Consider the following 19386-nt stretch of genomic DNA (forward strand, 5'->3'; position numbering starts at 1 on the left):
CCTACTCAGACCCCAGGTCCAGCCTGTCTTCACTGTAGCCTAGGGTTTTGTCCATCCCCACCATGCCCCCAGATGGGCCACCAGGACACCTGCACACAGAGATCCTAGGAGGGGCTGACTGACAGTCTTGCTAACTAGTACCTCCCCCGATCCCTTTGTCTTCAGCATCCAAGGGTAGGGCCCTGACCCCAGTAAGTGTCTCTCGCTCTCTCTCTCTCTCTTTTCCCAGCTGTTCTGAACTCCCTACGCCAGCTGAGTACATCTACCAGTATCCTGACGGACCCAGACTGTATACCCGAGCAAGCCACACGGGCAGTCACAGAGGGCACCCTTGGCAAATCTTTATAGTGCTGGCCGGACCATGCTGCTCACTCAGCTGCCCTGGGGCTGCTCTCCCTGGGCACGCCCCTCCTGCTCCGGGTCCGGCTGTCAAGCAGGGTTTCTTCTGACCTCCTGGGAGCCAGGAAGAACTGAGTTCCAGTCCCTGCTCTACTGTAGCGACAACGCTGTGACCTGGGGAGCTCATCCTCCCTCTTTGGACCTCCATTTTCCAGTCTGCAAAATGGGGACGGGGAAGCTTCAAGTAGAAGAGGATCCCAAGGCCTTAGCAGCTGTGGCGCTTGGGGGCCTAAGCTGGCAACTCAGGGAGTTTGAAAGAGGGAAGGGGACGATGCTTCCTTGTCACTCCCACCTGCTCCCCCCACAGGTCAGGCACAGGCCTCTGTTTCTAAGCCGGGAAGGAGAAAAGGAGGTTCCTTCTCTCTGCTCCTCCACTGGTAGCCTGGAGGGGCTGCAGGATGGCATCCCTGCGTGAGGCCAGGAAGGTCTGATCCCAGGAGAGAGCAGGGCAGGGGGTGGCCAAGCCAGGGGAGGCACCTGGTATGTGTGTGGATGAGTGTGTGTGGATTTTGTAAAGAATTCTTGACCAATAAAAACAGAAACTGTCAGGGACTGTGAGAGTTTCTCGCTCTGGGATGGAAAGAGAGCGGTTTGCAGTGGGAGGTGGCCTTATAGAGGGCCTCACTGGCCATGAAGGGACCTTAGCTTGTCCTCTGAGCTGGAAGCTCCTGGAGGGTTTTGAGTGGAGGTGAAAGAAGATCAGACAGAGCTTCTTTTTTTTTTTTTTTTTTTTTCTTCAGACAGAGCTTCTTAACAGGATCCCACTGGGGGCTGAGTTGTGAATAGGCCACAGGGAGTCAAGGGAGAGATGACAGACGCTCAGCCTGGAAATCCTCTATGGCCAGGGGGGTAGGTTCAGAGAGGCTCACCACCTTCCACGTTGGAGGAGGGCAGAGCCGGGACCCCAGAGTGGAAGTGACAGGGCCTTCCATCCGAACCATCCAGGAGGAGAACATTGCCTTAGGGGGCAGTGACGGCCTCACCGTGTGAGATGTGCAAGCAGAGGGTGGGTGACCACCAGGTCGGGATGTCTTAGAAGGAACTGATACTGCAGATGGGAAGTTGGGGTAAATGGCCCCAATACTTCGTCGATCCTTTTATTGATACTTTTTTTTTTATTTTCTTTTTTGGCTGCACCACTTGGCTTGTGGGATCTTAGTTCCCCGACCAGGAATTGAACCCGTGCCCCCTGCAGTGAAACTGCCAAGTCCTAACCACTGGACCGCTGGAGAATTCCCTTTCATTGATTCATTTAACAAATATTTCCTGAGGGCCTACCACGGACCAAGCTATGGTCTTGGCCCTGGGAAATCTGTTCACTGCTGCACCCCTCTCGTCGTGGAGCTTACATTCAGGCCTGGCGAGTCTGAGCCCTCTCACGTGCTTGGAAACCTCTGGAGACGTTTGTGGAGACATTTGCAGGCTAGAAACAGGAGCCGGTCTTCTGGGGTCTTTGACTTTCCCTCAGTCATGTAGAACAATAATAACGATAACATGAGTAACTGCACCGTCATCTAGTGTTTACCACGTGCCAAGCACGATTCTAGGCACTTTATGTATATTCACCCACTTAATCCTCTCCGCACCTACCTTTATAGGCCTGCGGTGAGGATTGAAGAGTAAATATACATAAAGCACTTACTACAGTGCCTGGCATATAACTCAATGGAAGAGTTATCGTAACGATTACTATTGTCCCCACTTTACAGATGAAAAATTGAGACATAGAGAGGTTAACTAGCCCAAGTTTGCACAGTTTTTGAGGTACCCACCCAGACTGTCTTACTTCAGAGTTTCTGCTTTTAGCCACTTTTTACTGTGCAGGTGACAGATGTACCCAGCCTTTAGGTGGTATTTGCTGCTGCAGACAAAGGCTTGAAGAGGCTCTCTGAAAGGTAAATTCCTGGCAGTTTTTGTTCTGCTGTTTTCACCCACTCATCCTGCCGGGAAGGTCCCCATAAGACATCCCCTTGACCCTGTGTCCCCCTCTAGAGGCCACCTTCCCTTAAGAGAGTCGTCTACACCTGCCTTCTCTCCTTCCCCTCCCGTCTGCCCCCAGGCCCCTGCCTTTGGGCTCCTCCTCACTCGCCCGCTTCCACCCCAGCCTCACCCCTGCACAGACCCTGCTCTCTCCAAGGTCACTTGGCTCCCTTATTGCCAAATCCAACAACCACTTCGCAGTGCCCCTGGGCATTCAGACCTCCTTCTTGAATCACTCTTTCCCTGCAGATCCAGAATTCTCACCAGGCTCTCCTCCTCCCTGGCAGTGCCTCCGCAGTCCCTGCTGTGGGAGCCTCTTCCCCAACCCATCCTTTCCTCGGCCCACTGCCCTTCTCACTCTATGGCAAGCCCTGGACACTGCCATCCCCTTCAGCCTCTCTGCTGAGGTCTCCCTATTCTGTATCTGTGCTGCCCTCTCCCCAGAGGGACACAACCACGTATCTGACTGCCACCCTGACCTCCCCCTCTGAATGTTCCACAGCTCCCTTAACCTTGAAGGAGCCAAAATAGAACTCATCATTTCCAAGACTATAGCTCACATTCTTCCCCCTCCAACCTGCACCTTTCCATGCTCCCCATGCCCAGGAAGGGTACCACCATCCAGACACTTGTGCCAACAGGAAACAGTCATCTTTGGCTCTTGCCTATACCCCACTGCCCTGTGGTGTGTTACCAAGGCCTGGCCAGTTTGTTGCAGGAAAATGGGGCAGGAGAGAATGGTCATGTCCCAGGTCTCAGGTGAGTCCCTGGGATGGGTCACCAAGTGAGGGTCCTTGGCTTCGCACAGGAAAGAATTCAAGAGCGAGCCATAGTAAAGTGAAAACAGGTTTATTGAGAGAGGTACACATTCCATAGGCAGAATGTAGTCTGTCTCAGAAGGCAAGAGCAGCCCCAGGGCATGGGGTCGTCTCAGAAAATGAGAGCACCCTGAAATATGGGTGGTTAGTTTTATGGGCTGGGTAACTTTATAGGCTAACGAGGGGGAGGTTTATTCCAACTATTTTGGGAAAGGGGCAGAGATTTCCAGGAATTGGACCACTGCCCACTTTTTGGCCTTTTATGGTTGGCCTTGGAACTGTCACGGTGCCTGTGAGTGTGTCATTTAGTATATGCTAACGTGTTACAATGAGCATATAGTGAGGCTCAAGGTCTACTGGAAGTTAAATCTTCCGCCATCTTGGGTCTAGTTGGTTCTAAGCAGTTTTTGTTGTATCCTCAATGGCTATGTCATCCTTTTAATGGTTGTGCCCTGCTCCCTTCCCTCTTGTCTCAAGTTGACCTCATAAGCATCCATACACATGGCCACCGCCCTGGTCTGACAGAATATCACTTTTTTTGGTTTTGTTTTTCTGTTTGTTTTTTGTTTTTGTTTTTTTGTTTGTTTTTTTGGTTGCATTGGGTCTTCATTGCTGCGCGCGGGCTTTCTCTAGTTGCGGTGAACGGGGGCTACTCTTGTTGCGGTGTGCTGGCTTCTCATTCTGGTGGCTTCTCTTGTTGCGGAGCACAGGCTCTAGGTGGGCAGGCTTCAGTAGTTGCGGCATGCGGGCTCAGTACTTGTAGCACATGGGCTTAGTTGCTCTGCGGCATGTGGGATCTTCTCAGACTAGGGCTCGAACCCGTGTCCCCTACATTGGCAGGTGGATTCTTAACCACCATGCCACCAGGGAAGTCCAGAATATCACTTTTATGTAGACTCTTACATTAGCCTCTCGTATCCCTTACAGCTACAACTCAAACTTAAAAGTACATTTGAATAAGTTGGGCCTTTTAAAAATCTTCTTGAGCAGGTCTAGTCTAGGCCAATTAAATCAGAATCCCTGTCTGTGGGAATTAGACATAAGCATTTTTAAAGGTGATTCCAATATGCATTCAAGGTTAAGAACCACTGTAATGGAGGCTTTGAGCTGCAAATAACCTACATCTGGGGCTCCAGTTAGTTTAAAGCATTGGTTCTTACACTTTAGCGTACATCAGAATCACTTAGCAAGCTTGTTAAAATACAGATTGCCAGGCCTCCACCTCCAGAATGTCCGACTCAGCAGATATGGGATGAAGTCTAAGAATTTGCATTTCTAATGATGCTGGTCCAGGGCCCACACTTTGAGAACCACTGCTTAAACAATGAGGAAATGTATCGTTTTACCTAACACAGAGGCCAGAGGTAGAGAGGCTCCAATCAATGCAAGGTGAATCTTCAATTGCAAATTGAAGTTGTGCTTCCATTGCTCCTCTGGCTCTTGCTTGCCTCTGATGAGGCCAGGTTTCTAGCAGATGGTCAAGGTGCTTTGCGACTGAGCCCTGCTATCCCTCCAGCCACACCTTTGCTCATGCTTTCCTTTCCCTCCTAGAATGCCCTTTTACCCTCTGTCTCCCCTGTCTAAATGCCCACCCCTGAAGGTACAGCTGAATCTCACTGCCCCTCAAAATCCATCGGCAGATCTCCCTCCCTGACCTGCCCAGTTTTCCCCTCTTCTGTCATTACTAACGTCCTTCTGAGTGTTAGCCTTGGATTCCAGCTGGGCTGTAGGAACTTGAGGGTAAGAGCAAGGCCCTTACCACAGCCCAGTGGCAAGGTGAGAAGGATAAGGATCTTGGAGTGTAGCAGACCCCAGTTTGACTCTGGGTTCTATCCCTGGCTTCCTTGTTGACCTTGGGTAAGTTACTTGACCTGAGCCTAGTTGTGTGTTTTGTTTTTTGGTTTGGTTAAAGTTATTTCATGGCCTCACTTGTCTTAAAGACCACTATAAAGATCAACTGAACTTACAATGTAAAAGAATCTGGTAGTCTCAACTGAGCCGTAGCCCTACTCTTGCTTGTCCCCCACATCGATAGACTGGAGTCACAGACCTGCATGTGTTCCCAGGTTCACTCTTTATCTGTGTCACCTCTGGAAAATCACTTAATGAGCATCTCCTAGAGCATCAGTCCCCTAATCTGTGGGGTGGGAATGTGAGAAGATTAAATGAAATGCAAAGCTCCTGGATCAATAAATGTCACCTGCAAAATGCTTGGTGAATGAAATTCTGAAACGTACTGCTTTGTCTCTAGGAGAAAGTGGTTCATGGCTGGGCCTTCGGTTCTAAATAGCAAATTAAGGAGGAAAAGCCCCGGAATGCTCTGGACACCCCCTCCTAGCCCTCTCCACTCCACTGCCCACAGCTGAGTCAATGCCAGTCTCCCCTTCTCCCCTCACCAAGGACAAAAGGGAAGGAAATGAGGCCACTTCACTTGCTCTCTGACTGGATCTGTTTCCTCACCCGAGGTTGTGGGTGAGTCTGTCTGTCATCTAGTCTCTGCAGCAGCCTCTGTCCTCATAGGATCCTTCCAGAGGCCAGAGGACCTGCACCGCCAGGAAGGGCTCCCTGGTGGCCATGGAAACGTTTGAATCTGGCATCCCTGACCCTGGCATTTCGACTCGCTCTGGGTTGTGGGCCTGGGAGGCCCATGGAGCATGCTTGTTCTGGGAATATTCCCTCTCCAGCTAGTCTGCTCCAAATTCTATCACTAGTCTTTCAGAATATCTCTTTTTTTGGTGAATAAACTCTGTAGATTGTATTAATGCCAATTTCCTGGTTTTGATATTGCACTATAGTTATGCAAGATGTTACCACTGGGGGACCCTGCGTAAAGGATACATGGAACCTTCCTCTTCATTTTTTTTTCCAACTACCTGTGAATCTATAATTATTTCAAAATTAAAAGTGTCTTGTTTAAAATCACCTTTTCAACTTCCTTTCTGTCCCCAGGCCACCCCGAGTCCAGGCTCTTATCACCTCCCTCTTGAACTCTTGCAACCCCCTCTTGGTTTTCCTTCTGTCTTTGGTCTTGGCACACACTAGTCCATCCGAAGAATCTCCAAGACCCCGATTCTGAGCTATCTCACCCTGAAATAACCACCAGAATCTACTCTCTGTTTGCTGGATTGAGATGGCACTCAAGACCCTCCAGACTTTTCCCATCTTACCTGCTACTTTTTTTTTTTTTTTTGGCCCATGCCGCAAGGCTTGCGGACTCTTAGTTCTCCGACCAGGGATCGAGCCTGTGCCCCCTGCAATGGAAGCGTGGAGTCCTAACCACTGGACCGCCAGGGAATTCCCTTACCCGCTACTTTTTATTTTGCTCATGCCCTGCCTCCACACAGCATCCTCCTGCTCAGGAGGACGAGGCTGTCCCACCCCCTAATTCCAGAAATACCCATTCCCTTCTCCATTAACAGTAAAAGCCCATCTGAATTTCCCCTGATACTAAGACTTGCCCACCAGTTGAATGGGAGTAATAATTGGTCCCATGGCTCCTTGAAAGGATCCAATGTGATGACGACTGGAATAACGCCTTTAATAACGATTATCAGTAAATTCTTCAAGGGGAGGCCTGAGCAGAGACTGCATTACCTGCCCCCTACCCTCTGCGGCCACACAGCCTCAATGGCCAGACCCCCCTTAAATAGCCAGGCCGCGTCCTTCCGGTTGCCCGACGGTCAGGCCCCGCCCCTCGGGACGCGCCAACAAACAGGCCCCGCCCCCGGAGACGGACCAACGACCAGGCCGCGCCCCTCGGGACGCACTAACGGCCAGGCCCCGCCCCGCGTGCGTGCACCGCCCCGCGGAGACGTGCAGGCCCTCGCGAGGCCAGAGGCTGAGGTGGCAGTGACTCTGCCGACATGGAGCTGCTGCAGATGCCGGAGCTGATGGGGCTGTCGCTGTTGCTCGGGCTGCTGGCCCTGATGGCGACGGCGGCGGTAGCGCGGGGGTGGCTGCGCGCGGAGCAGGAGACGTGCGGCCGGTCCGCAGGTTAGTGGGGCGGGAGCGCGTGGGGGCGACCCGCCGGACCTGTCGCTCCCGGCCTCCCCGGGGCCCGACCGGCCGTTAGGGCCTGCGGGGGTGCCAGAGATCACCCACCTCCCTCCGGCCTCAGTTTCTCCTCTTGGGACATCAGTTTCACTTCGGGACGACCTGTTAGAACCTAGGTCCCGCGCTGCCCAGCTCTCCGTGGCCGAGGCTAAGCCGCCTTCCCTCGGAGCGTGAGCTTCTCCCCGGGGCTGCTACGGGGGCGCCAGGAAACTGTCCAGCGCGCTCCTTGTTCGTTATTTTCTGAAAACGGGGAGGAGGGGACGGACATTCATTTGTGAACGCTCTGGTTCCCCGACGTGCAGCATTTATTGAGTACCTGCTACCTCCTGTAGGCTTTGGGGTCTTTTCCTTTAGGGAGTCCAATGTCGGGTAAAAAAGAACAAGTGAAAATGTAAGTGAAAAATATAGTGTAGTACGTTTCATAGGAAGGTCGGTACTAGACACAGGAAACCCAAGGGTGGGAGTGGTCAGCCCTGCTTTTGTCGGTGGGCCGGGGGGGTGTCAAGTAGGGAACACCTGACACGGGGTCTTGAAGGATAGACGTGTAAGAGTTTGCCAGGAGGCCAAGAGAGGGCGAATATTCCTGGCAATGGCAACATGCGTGAAGCCAAGGAGTCCTGGAACAGCATTTGGTTTGACTGTAGTGTGAGGGGAGAGAGAGGGCTTGTTAGACAAGGCTGGAGAGGCAAGCAGAAGGCAGGCAGATTTGTCTTTGTATGTGGCCTCAGGAGTTTTCTTCCTGTAGGAATTGAGGAGCATCTGTAGCGATCTAACACATGCCAACTTTGCTTCTGGCCTGATTTTCAATTAAATTAGCTATTTGATACAAAAATGACTGGCACCATTTCCAGCACACGGGATGTACTCAACTCATGTCAACTACCTCTCACCTCTGGGTTCTCCCTGGGATTCCTTTGAGCCTTTTAATGCTTGTGTTGGGTACTGTGCTTGTCATTTTTTATATATTATCTCACCCAATTCTCAACTTCTCTTTTAGAAAACCAAGGCCCAGGGCAGTTACCTGAGATCAGGGTCACTAGATTCCAGTGTGCACATTATCCCCCACTTAGAGATGTCTGGCCAAGAATCTGCATTCCACTGGCCATTCTGTGTACCCGCTGAGCTGTGCCTGCCCAGAGAGGGCACCTTTTCTGATGTGCAACGAGGTGCTATATGGTTATGTTATGTACACCAACAGCAAGCAGCCTTCTCAGGATCACTCAGTGGTGGAGATGCAATCCAAACCCAGGTCTGCTTCCAAAGCCTCTGTTTTTTTCCCATATCCCTCTCTTCTTGAGGACAAGGGCCATATCTGGTCATCTCCTGTGCTTCCGTTCAGTGCCAATCGTAGGTGGTCAGTAAGTGCTTATTGAGTGAGTGAATGGACGAATGACATGGGCCTTCCTTATAGGCCAAAGAGCAAATGGATTTCCGCCTGACAAGTCCTTGAGATCCAAGAAGCAGAAACAACATCAGCGGATTCACAAGGAAAAGCCTCAGCAACACAACTTCACCCACCGCCTCCTGGCTGCAACACTGAAGGTACATGGTGCCCACGCACAGGACATGTATACAAAGACTCACACCCCTGTAGACTTTTCCTCTGTAGTGTTCTGTGCATGTTACAGACCCCTCTGCCTCTGACCAAAATCAGTGGGGATGCCCCATCCTGTCCCTTCTCATCACATCCCATCAGCAGCTTGCTGGTAATCTAAGCAACAGGGCCCCAGAATCGTGGCTGCATGGGTTTTCCCATTTGCCCAAGGGGTTCCTGTTCATACTTGCTGCAACTCTTCCCCTAGAGCCACAGTGGGAACATATCTTGCATGGACTTTAGCAGCAATGGCAAGTACCTGGCCACCTGTGCAGATGACCGTACCGTCCGCATCTGGAGCACCAAGGACTTCCTGCAGCGGGAGCACCGCAGCATGAGAGCAAATGTGGAGCTGGACCATGCCATCCTGGTGCGCTTCAGCCCTGACTGCAGGTGGGACAGGATGGAGCCCCAGGTTTGCCTGCAGAAGCCCTGACCCAGGCTTATGTCCTTCCCATACCTTGTTTGGGGTAGTGAGGGGGGACCCAGGGTCTCCCTTGAGGTGGCAGAAAGGGGACATCCAGACAGCTTGAACACTGCCTGGGGCTCCTTGGAGGGCTATGGAGCTACATAGCAAGGAAGCAGAGAGAGGAAGATCTATTCTTCCTTGGGAAGTACCAAAGCCTGACTTCCAGAGTAGTCTTGGAAGCTCTAATGGTTTTCTAAACCCTAGAGAGAAGCTAAAGGAGCCAGAGCTATGAGAGGCTTACCTTGTAAGGAGTTTTAAGAGATTTTGAATGAAGGGTTTAAGTTGTGAGGCTGGACTATAAGTCCTGAAGGGAAATCTTGATTTTCCTCAGAGCCTGCCTAGCATAGGACCTGGCACACACAGGTCTCCATGCCCAAAGGAGTGAGAGACTTGTCTGCTCCTTGTCTCTAGAGCATTCATCGTCTGGCTGGCTAATGGAGATACCCTCCGTGTCTTCAAGATGACCAAGCGAGAGGATGGGGGCTATACTTTCACGGCCACCCCAGAGGACTTTCCTAAAAAGCACAAGGCAGCCATCGTCAATATTGGCATTGCTGACACAGGTGAGGCATTCAGAGGATGGAGCTTGCCCAAGGCAAGAGGGAATGGGCCCGGTTTTACTTACTGAGTGAGTGAATGCAGCCCGAGAGTTATGCTTAGCCCCGGTGTGACAAAAAGGGCCCTGGCTCTGGGCTCCCCTGGAGTCCTGGGAGCCACAGCAAGTCCCCTGGGGTAGGCAGGTAGTAGCCACAGTCTTCAGCCAAATCCTTATCTGTGGTGACCCTTGGCTTGGGAGGGAAGCGCGGATACATTACACTGGGCAGCGGACGTCTTCATAAGTCAGTCGATCAGGTCATGGACCTCAGCTCATGGCACTCCTCTCGCCCTTCAGGGAAGTTCATCATGACTGCTTCCAGTGACACAACTATCCTCATCTGGAATCTGAAAGGTCAGGTGCTGTCTACCATCAACACCAACCAGATGCACAATACATCTGCTGCTATATCCCCTTGTAGCAGGTGAGGAAGGAGGGACTTTGGCCTCGGGCATGGGCAGAGGTTGGGGCCGGGGGGCCGGGGACAGAGCAGAGAGCCAGCTTCAGAGAGCAGAAGGGGCAGGCAGTGTGGAATCAGGACACCTGGATTCAAGTCCTTAGTCTCTATTTCTTCATCTATAGTTTTTAAGAGGTTGGGGTCGGGGTACTATGTATCTTACAGTCTGGCTGTGAGGATGGACTGAGGTCATGTATAAAAGCAGTTTTCAAAGGTAGTGTTTTAGGTACAAGATTAATTAACTTTCTCAGGAGAAAGTTTTGGCGGATTTGCAGAAAAAGATGCCCTTAAAATTAAGTTTTAATGCAACCTGGCTTGTGTGGCAGGTTTGTGGCCTCATGTGGCTTCACCCCAGATGTAAAAGTTTGGGAAGTCTGCTTTGGGAAAAAAGGGGACTTCCAGGAGGTTGTGCGAGCCTTTGAACTGAAGGGCCACTCTGCAGCCATCCACTGCTTCGCTTTCTCCAATGACTCCCGGAGGTGAGTGACTCCTCTCTGATTTCTTACCCATGACTTGCAGCCCCTCTTGGTGCCCAGGATCCTTCTGCCGTTCTCTGCAGCGGCTCTGAAGTGGGGCGGGTGCCTGGCCCGCAGCAGGAAGTAGACGTAGCAGTGGAATTGGCTTCCTAGCTGGCGTCCCTAGCGCTGTCCCAGTGCCCTCCCCTCCAGGGTGTGTTGGGGCTAGAGCCGTGACTTTCCCTGCTGCAGGATGGCCTCTGTCTCCAAGGATGGTACGTGGAAACTGTGGGACACAGATGTGGAATACAAGAAGCAGCAGGACCCCTACTTGCTGAGGACGGGCCGTTTTGAAGAAGCGAGCGCCGTGCCGTGCCGCCTGGCACTCTCCCCGGATGCCCAGGTTTTGGCTTTGGCCAGTGGCAGCAGTATTCATCTCTATAATACCCGGCGGGGTGAGAAGGAGGAGTGCTTCGAGCAGGTCCATGGGGAGTGTATCAGTGACTTGTCCTTTGACGTCACTGGCCGGCTTCTGGCCTCCTGTGGGGACCGGGCAGTGCGGCTCTTCCACAACACCCCTGGCTACCGGGCAGTGGTGGAAGAAATGCAGGGCCTCCTGAAGCGGGCCTCCAATGAGAGCACCCGCCAGAGGCTACAGCAGCAGCTGACGCAGGCCCAGGAGGCCCTGAAGAGCCTGGGTGCCTTGAGGAAATGACTCTGGGAGGGCACAGCAGGAAGGATCTGGCCTTCTGCCTTCGCTGCCGCGGCTTTTCCCAGGTACTCCCCAGCTGGAAGCCTTTTGAAAGGGGTGTGCTGATTTTCTTAATAGTGACTCTTTTCTCCTCTTTCCCACTGAAACTATTCTTGCCTACTTAGATCTCTCTCCCTTCTTGCTGGTGTGACTCCGGCCTTACTTGACCTCCCAGGCCAACGACCAAGGTGCTTTTCTTTTTCCTGGGCCCAAGGGGTGGAATCTGTCTTCACCGGGCATGAGGAGAGTGGTAATTAGAAGAGAAAGAGAGAACATGGTCTTTGACCTTGTGGCAACACACCCTGCTATCCAAAGAAGCGTGTAATTGTGGGACTTCCCTGACGGTCCAGTGGTTAAGACTCTGCGCTCCCAATGCAGGGGGCCTGGGTTTGATCCCTGGTCGGGGAACTAAGAAAAAAAAAAAAAAAAAAAGACAAAGAAGCTTGTAATTGTGGAGGCAAAACCTAGGGAACACCTGAGTACTAACCAGCAGTCTTGAAGGGATAGGAGGTTGGGATATCTTCCAATTCCATAACTGTGGTATGGCTCAGGGAAAGGCTGATCTTAACCCAGCAAAGCGCCTAACTTCATCAAAAAGTGATTAAGGGATTTCATTCTGTGCCTCAGTTTTCTTATTTGTGAAATGGAGAATAATTATCTCTTGACCTCGTTACAAAGATGTTGTGAGAGTATGAGGGTATGAAGTCCCTAGATTTGGAAGAAAAGTAGAAAAGAGTCATAACATATGTTACCTGTTGTCCCATATCAGTTATTAACTACTGGATTAAAACAGGGCAGTTTGAAACTCAATTAGAAAGAAACATATCCCTTGGGAAGGCCAAGTTTCTGGGACTTGATCGTACATTTCATATCTGGTTCTGCTTTAAGTTGTTTGGGAGAATCACAGAATCCCGAGATAGGGCTCTTCTCTTCCAGGAGGTTATATCCTGTTTGAGGAGAACTTCTTTTCAGTTCACCAAACATTTGAGTGCCTACTCTGTGCCTAGCGCGCAGTACTGGACCCTGGAGATAAGTATGAATAAGACATCGTTTCTGCCATCAAAGATGGCTGGTGGGAGAGAGGTTCACATGTCTATGAAGTGCTTTTGTTAGTTTATTCATAGCTGGAGAAGGCTGTTGTAAAAGTTAAAGCGAGAGAGAGGATTGAATCAGGACAGAGGCAATGAATATGGAGTTGAAGGGTAGGTTTGATAGATTAGGTATTTAGAAGTTCAAATTTTGGGACTTTGAGGACTGCTTGGATGTGAGATGGAAATGAGGAATCTTAGGAAGACTTGAGCCTAGGGAAAATTTACTCAATTCTTCCTCCCTCTCCCTAAAACTGGGACCTCCGCTAGTCACCCCCAACTCAGAGAGATATTTGAACAAGTCACAACCTTGTAGTTATCCTTAGTTACTCCCTTTTCATACTCTCTCCGCCCTACTGCACTATTGCCGTCCACTCCACCAGAAAATTCTTTTGGTTACATTCCAGTTTATATCCTGAATCTGCTACCTCTCTCCACCTTTTCTGTTACCATCCTGGTCCTAGCCACTGTCACCTACTGGACTGCTATAACATAGCTTCCTCATTGGCCTTCGTACTTCTTCTCTTGCCTCGTTAAGTCACTTTTCTACGTAGCAGGGTGATCTTTTAAAAATGTAAACCAAATCACATTGTTCCCAAGTTAAAACCCTGAAAAGACTCTCCATCACAGTTGGAATAAAATCCAAAATTCTCACCATGGCCTACAAGGTCCTATGTAATCTGGCTTCTTCCTTCCTCCGTGACCTTGTTTCCACTTTCCCAGCCACCCCAGCCTTGCTGTTCCTCCACCAAGCCAAGTTATTTCCAGCCTCAAGGGCGACTTGTGCCTGTGCTTTTCCCTCTGCTTAGAAGCATTTTTTTTTCTTCTGTTGGCAGTCTTGTCATGCTTGTCATAATTCAGTTCTCAGTTTCGATTATACTTCAGAGAAACCCTCCCTGACCACCCAATCTGAAGTAGCCCTTTCTACCAATCATATCACATCCATCACATTAGCTAATTTTATTTTATTTTGCATTACTTAATGCTATCTGAAATTACCTTGTTTGGATATTTGTTGGCTTCAGGGGTTTTCAGTTTAAATGCTTATGGATGTCAAGTGGGTGATTTGGGCCACAGTCTTCTGGGTGTAAGACAGTAGGAAATGGTGGGAACTGAAGTGATCTCTAGGGGGCATGTGTCCTGGGTAAGGGGCAGGCGTGGCTGCAACTTAATAGTCAGGATTCCAGCAGAAGTTGCCTGTTTCAGAGAAGCTAGAAGTTGGCAATTTCTTATAAACAGAAAAACTCAGGCACTGTAGGGACCAAACAGAATGCTCCTGTGGGCAGGATGCGGCCCAGCAGTCTCACTGGCAGCTTCTAGACTGTTCAGTAACCCACTGGAATGTGACAAGAATCCTTGTCTGTCCGATTTGCTCTGTATCCCACACACAGTACCTGGGATAGAGTAAGCACTCAATAAATGTTGAACTCAAACCAGGGCAGTTGACAGAAATTTCAGTACCCTCTGTGTATTGTGGTTTTATGTTCCTAAGAATAGACTTCTGACTGATAATACTATGCACCTGGGTCCTGGTGAATACTTGCTTTCTGATTGTCTGAAGAATGAGACTAAAACACTTTGCACATCTGCTTGGCTCTGGCTTTACTCTCGTATATCCAGGAGAGGAAGTGACCACAGAATGTTGAGTTACGGAAGTCAGAAGTCTTCAGTTCCAATTTCAGCTGGGGCACTTACTGACTTGAGACCTTGAACAGACAGATCACTTGACCTCTCTGAGTTTGTTTCCTCATCTGTAAAATGGGAATAAATCCTGTCCTTCGTGCTTTGCAGGGCTGTGAATTTCTAATAAGATGAATGAAAGCACTACAAAAAAGTCGTTACAGAGACTTCCTGAGGACAGAAAGCTCCTCTCACTAAAGATGAGGCTGCTTGTCTTGTAAGCGTGGAGAAGCTACCTGGATATTCATGTAGCCTAGAGGCCACCGTGGTTTTTTGGTAAAAAATCCTTGTGTGTGAAGGCAGTGTTAATACTTTAATATTACTATTTCAATGTCTGTGGGTTTGAAATTTTTCAAAATAAAAATTTGGGGAAATATTTTTAAATGGTGGTATATAGATTACTTTTATCAGTCATCAAAAATAGAAAAAAATATTTAAACCACAAAAGTGCACATCTAAAGGCCTGTTGATAGTCTTCATCAATTTCAATTAAGGTAATGAGAATACTCTTCTTTAAAAGATGTTCTGGGGGATTCCCTGGCTGTTCAGTGGTTAGGACTCCGTGCTTCCACTGCAAGGGGCACGGGTTCGATCCCTGGTCAGGGAGCTAGATCCCGCATGCATGCTGCAACTAAGAGTTTGTATGCCACAGCTAAGGAGCCTGCCTGCCGCAACTAAGACCTGGTACAACCAAATAAATATTTAAAAAAAACTGATTATAGGTTATATCAGAGACCCAACATTGCCCCAAATTGGCCACATATCTAGAAACAATAATTTGGGATTCATGTTCTCCTCTACAAAATTCCAGAAATATGAGTCTTCCAGGTGATCCTGGCTTGTTTTGAGCACACAGCTCTTGAGGCTGAGGCCCACTGATAGAACAGGTTGGCGCTGCAGAATCAGCCTCAGCAACCGAAAGCATGATTCATATACACAAACCTGGGAATGTCTTCTTGAGATTGTGACTGTATGTCCAAGTCTTCATTTCTTCAAGCTTCCAACTCTGATCCCAGAGTTCAGGGCAACTGGAAAATGAGTGTGGTTTCCACTTGCTTTCTATTCAGTATACATACCCAGCTTGAGTCCATTTGCATTTTCTTGGTCACATTAATAGTGGCTAACATTGAGTGCGAAGCCTTCAGTCCCTACCAACTCACTATTGCTTTTGCCTCAGCAAAACCCAGTAACCAACCACATCTTAGTTTTTATTTGGTGAAGTCCCACTTCCCCAAATCTTAATCTGTACAATTTATAGGGGATAGACCCAGACCCTCCATGGTGGGCATATAACCTATCAGCATATTCCTGGACTTTGCCAGAGCTTTAGAAAAGTGAAAATATGTTTAATTTTCTGCTGGATTGCTTAGTAAGTTGAATGTAAAGAAACTATGTGTAGTCCTGTCCAGGAATGAAGCCAACACAGGAAAGCAGCCAAAGATGTAGAGAGATGCTGTGCTGAGGATGCTGCTTGTTTAGACAGCTGGATCCAGACACACCTGAGGCTGCCTCCGCTGGACTGTCAGTTATAAGAGCCAATAAATTCCTGTTTATGATTGTCCGTTCGAGTTGGGGTACTCCTACTTGCAACTGAGAGAGCCTTGACATCAGTATTATTAGAGAGTCCAAGTAAATTGCCCAAGGCACATAACCAATAAATGGCTTGCCCAGATCTTTAAGTTTAGGCCTATCTAGTACTAAAATACATTCCTTTAGGGAATTCCTTGGCGGTCCAGTGGTTACGACTCTGCACTTTCACCACCGAGGGCTTGGGTTCAATCCCTGGTCTGGGAACTAAGATCCCACAAGCTGTGCGGCCTGGCCAAAAAAAGAAAATTAAAAAAATAAATTCCTTTCATTTGTAAAGCTAGAGGCAAGAATACAAATGAAGGCCCACATGCCATGCCATGTCTTAATATTTCTTATAAATTAAGCTGAGCTCAAATACGTTCTATCCTCCTACCTTCATATAAAGTCCTGGAAGGCCAAGTTCAAATTTAGAATTCTCAGACTCAGGACTGTGCCACAAAGTGTTGTCAAAGCCAACCATCCCATGATCAAGGCCGTCCCCCTTTTCCCACCTGATTCTTTCCCACATTGCAAGAGATAACCCAGCCCACACCTCACATGCCATCACATCCCTGCAAGACACCACCCGCCCCTTGGCCACCAACCGCTTGGGCCTTAGGGTGTGCACCGTGGCAGCCCCACCTTTGTGAGAATGGACCTGGCAAGAGGCTGGTACAAGCCCTTGAAGCAGGGTTGTGTCTGTTTGGACAGGGAGTCCAGGGTCTAGTGGATGAGATGGGGACAAAAGCTCTGGGTGGTCACATTTCCCTGGTCCTGCAACTGTGCCTCGTGGGGAGGGGCATGGCAAGAAGAGGGCCAGGCCAGGACTCCTCCCTCCGGAGGAGGAGTTCCTGGGGGTTTGACCAGGTATGTATCAGAGTTTTTCTAGAAGTTCTGGATACCTGAAAGCAGTCTTGTGCGTTTTCTTTACCGGTATCTGTGGTCTGATTACTGACTCTCCATTCTCAGCTTCAAATTCTTCCAAGCATCCCAGAGACCAGCTGCACCCAGGGTACCAACATGGAAACCATGTACACCTTGATCCTTCATCACAGTCCTAACCACTGGACCGCCAGGGAATTCCTATACCCTTTGATTCAAAAGCCCTCTTTTGCATAGTTTCTGCACCCAATACTCAGTGCTTGCCACTGGGAAGCAAAGATGGATAGATGGCATTCCTTCCATCCAGAAGGCACTTGATCTGGTATCAGGAAATACAACAATAATAGTAACAACAGCAAATATTGATTATGTGGTAGGCAAGGTTCTAAGTGCTTTGTACACATTAGGCTATTTAAGCTTCACCCCATCCTATTGGGTAGATATTGCTATTCCCATCTTAGAGATGGTGAAACTGAGAAACAAGGAGGTTAAGGGACTTCCCTAAGTGACAGAGTTAGGATATGAACTGGGCTCCAGCCCTTGTGTTCTCAACCCACTCTTACGCAGCCTCCCAGCCATGCCTGTACCCAGAACATAGGCCAGAATGTGGTTACCTGCCATCAGCGAGGCACAGCCCTGTGCCCAGTACAGTGCCTGGTACTCAGAAATGACAAAATGAAGACAGCCAGGGTATTACTGAATATCACAGAACCCGTGTGTAGAAGGGTCTGGAAGTAGCAAGAGAGGCTGGAGAGGAAGAAAAAACAGGCTTACTCAGAGAGGCAGATGGGAAACCAGACCCAGTGTCAGGAGGATGGATAAGGAGAGCTCCCTCCCCTCTCCTTTTTTTCCTTCCTCCCTCCCTCCCTCCCTCCCTCCCTCCCTGCCTGCCTTCCTTCCTTCCTTCCTTCCTTCCTTCCTTCCTTCCTTCCTTCCTTCCTTCCTTCCTTCCTTCCAGGGGTAGTTGCTAAACATCTTCCATGGGCTATATTTGGAGTATACAAGTTGTTTCCTCCCTGTGGCTGTGGGGAGAAGGAAGGCCTGGATGTACATGACTAGGTTACAGATCTCAAATAAATAATATTTTTGTTTGCTTGTTTTTTATTTAAGGAGAATATTTAAATAATAAAACCGCGTCAGAGCACCTTAGTCTGCCTTGCAGATTCTTTCTCATCAGGGCCCCAGCACTGGCTCCCAAACTGGGCTACACATAAGATCATCTTTTTAAAAGTACACTAAATGTACTTTCCTCTCGTTTGGACAAATTTCTGTGATGTGGCAGCAGAACGATGACCGCCCCCCCCCCCCTCCACCGCCACAAAAATGTCCACATCCCAATACCTGGGACCTGTGAATTCGTTAGGATACATGCTGTCTTAGTTTGGGCTGCTATAACAAAGTACCATCAACTTGATGGCTTAAACAACAGAAATTTATTTCTCACAGTTCTGGAGGATGGGAAGTCCAAGATCAAGTTGCTGGCAGATTTGGTGTCTGGTGAGAGCCTGCTTGCTGGTTCATAAATGACCACCTTTTCGTTGTGTCCTCACACGGCAGTAAAAGGGCAAGAGAGCTCTCTGGGGTCCCGGTTATAAGGGCATGAATACCATTCATTCATGAGGGCTCTACCCTCATGACTGAATTTCCTCCCAAAGGCCCCTCTTAATTAAAAAAAAGTTTTTTTGGCCATGCCGCGCAACATGCGGGATCTTGGTTCCCTGACCAGGGATGGAACCCGCACCCCCTGCAGTGGAAGTGCGGAGTCTTAACCACTGGACTGCCAGGGAAGTCCCAAAGGCCCCTCTTAATACCATCACACTGGGGGTTAAGATTTCAAAATATGAATTTTGTGGTGTCACATTCAGTCCACTGCACACGCCAAAGGGGAATTAAGGTAGCAGATGGAATTAAGGTCACTAATCAGCTGGCTTTAAAATAGAGAGATTATGCTGTATTATCTGAGTGGGCCCAATGTAATCACAAGGACACAATGTCCTTAAAGGTAGAAGAGGCTGGCAGAAGAGAAAATCAGAGAGATGGCAGCAGGAGGAGGACTCAGCCTGATGTTGTTGACCTTGAAGATGGAGGAAGGAGCCATGAACCAAGGAAAGTGGGCAGCTCCTAGAAGCTGGAAAAGGAAAGGAAACAGATTTTCCTCTAGAGCCTCTAGGAAGGAATGAACCTTGAACTTAGCCCAGTGAGATCCCTATCAGACTTCTAATCTACAAAATAACATACTTGTGCTGTTTAAGCCACTAAGTTTGTTGTGATTTGTCACAGCAGCAGCAGAGAACAAATACAACGATGTGTTACATAAAGTATCAAAGTGCAGAATAATGCACAGAGTGTGCTGCAACCGGTTGTGTGAATATGTACTTTTGCACATATGTTTGTAAACGTGGGGATGAGTGGTTCTCGACATTGGCTGTACATAGAGTGATCTGGAAAGCTTAAGAACAAATCCCAATGGCCAGGCTGCAGTCCTGTAACTCAGAACCTCTAGGAGCTGGGGGGATGGGGGAGAGGAACCCAAGCATTAGTATCTTTTGAAGCTTCCCACGTGCAGCCAGGTTGAGGCCATTGGTATAGACTGTCT

At 49.2% G+C, this 19386-nt stretch overlaps 2 protein-coding genes across 6 annotated transcripts in view; both read left to right on the forward strand.

Moving 5' to 3' along the window:
- The window catches only part of MLXIPL (MLX interacting protein like), a 54799-nt gene extending 53854 nt beyond the window's left edge, over window positions 1-945 (forward strand). For all 4 annotated transcript variants that reach the window (XM_068566197.1, XM_068566193.1, XM_068566194.1 and 1 more), the window contains one exon: window positions 230-945. In XM_068566197.1, the coding sequence (XP_068422298.1) occupies window positions 230-348 (119 nt within the window). In that variant the 3' untranslated portion in view covers window positions 349-945. The remainder of the gene's footprint in view (window positions 1-229) is intronic.
- A 6082-nt stretch (window positions 946-7027) lies between these two features.
- On the forward strand, window positions 7028-17894 carry TBL2 (transducin beta like 2). Of its 2 annotated transcripts, XR_011076881.1 has the most exons (8): window positions 7028-7190; window positions 8662-8792; window positions 9053-9237; window positions 9725-9876; window positions 10206-10332; window positions 10692-10844; window positions 11073-11597; window positions 14451-17894. XR_011076881.1 is itself a non-coding variant. In XM_068565467.1 (7 exons), the coding sequence occupies exons 1-7, from the start codon at window positions 7061-7063 to the stop codon at window positions 11533-11535; spliced, it is 1341 nt and encodes a 446-aa protein (XP_068421568.1). In that variant the 5' UTR covers window positions 7028-7060; the 3' UTR covers window positions 11536-17894. The 2 variants fall into 2 exon arrangements, 1 of the variants encoding a protein (XP_068421568.1); XM_068565467.1 differs by having other exon boundaries at window positions 11073-17894.
- The last annotated feature ends 1492 nt before the right edge of the window (window positions 17895-19386 follow it).

The sequence above is a fragment of the Eschrichtius robustus genome, chromosome 16 (assembly GCF_028021215.1).
Source record: "Eschrichtius robustus isolate mEscRob2 chromosome 16, mEscRob2.pri, whole genome shotgun sequence".
Taxonomy (NCBI): Eukaryota; Metazoa; Chordata; class Mammalia; order Artiodactyla; family Eschrichtiidae; genus Eschrichtius; species Eschrichtius robustus.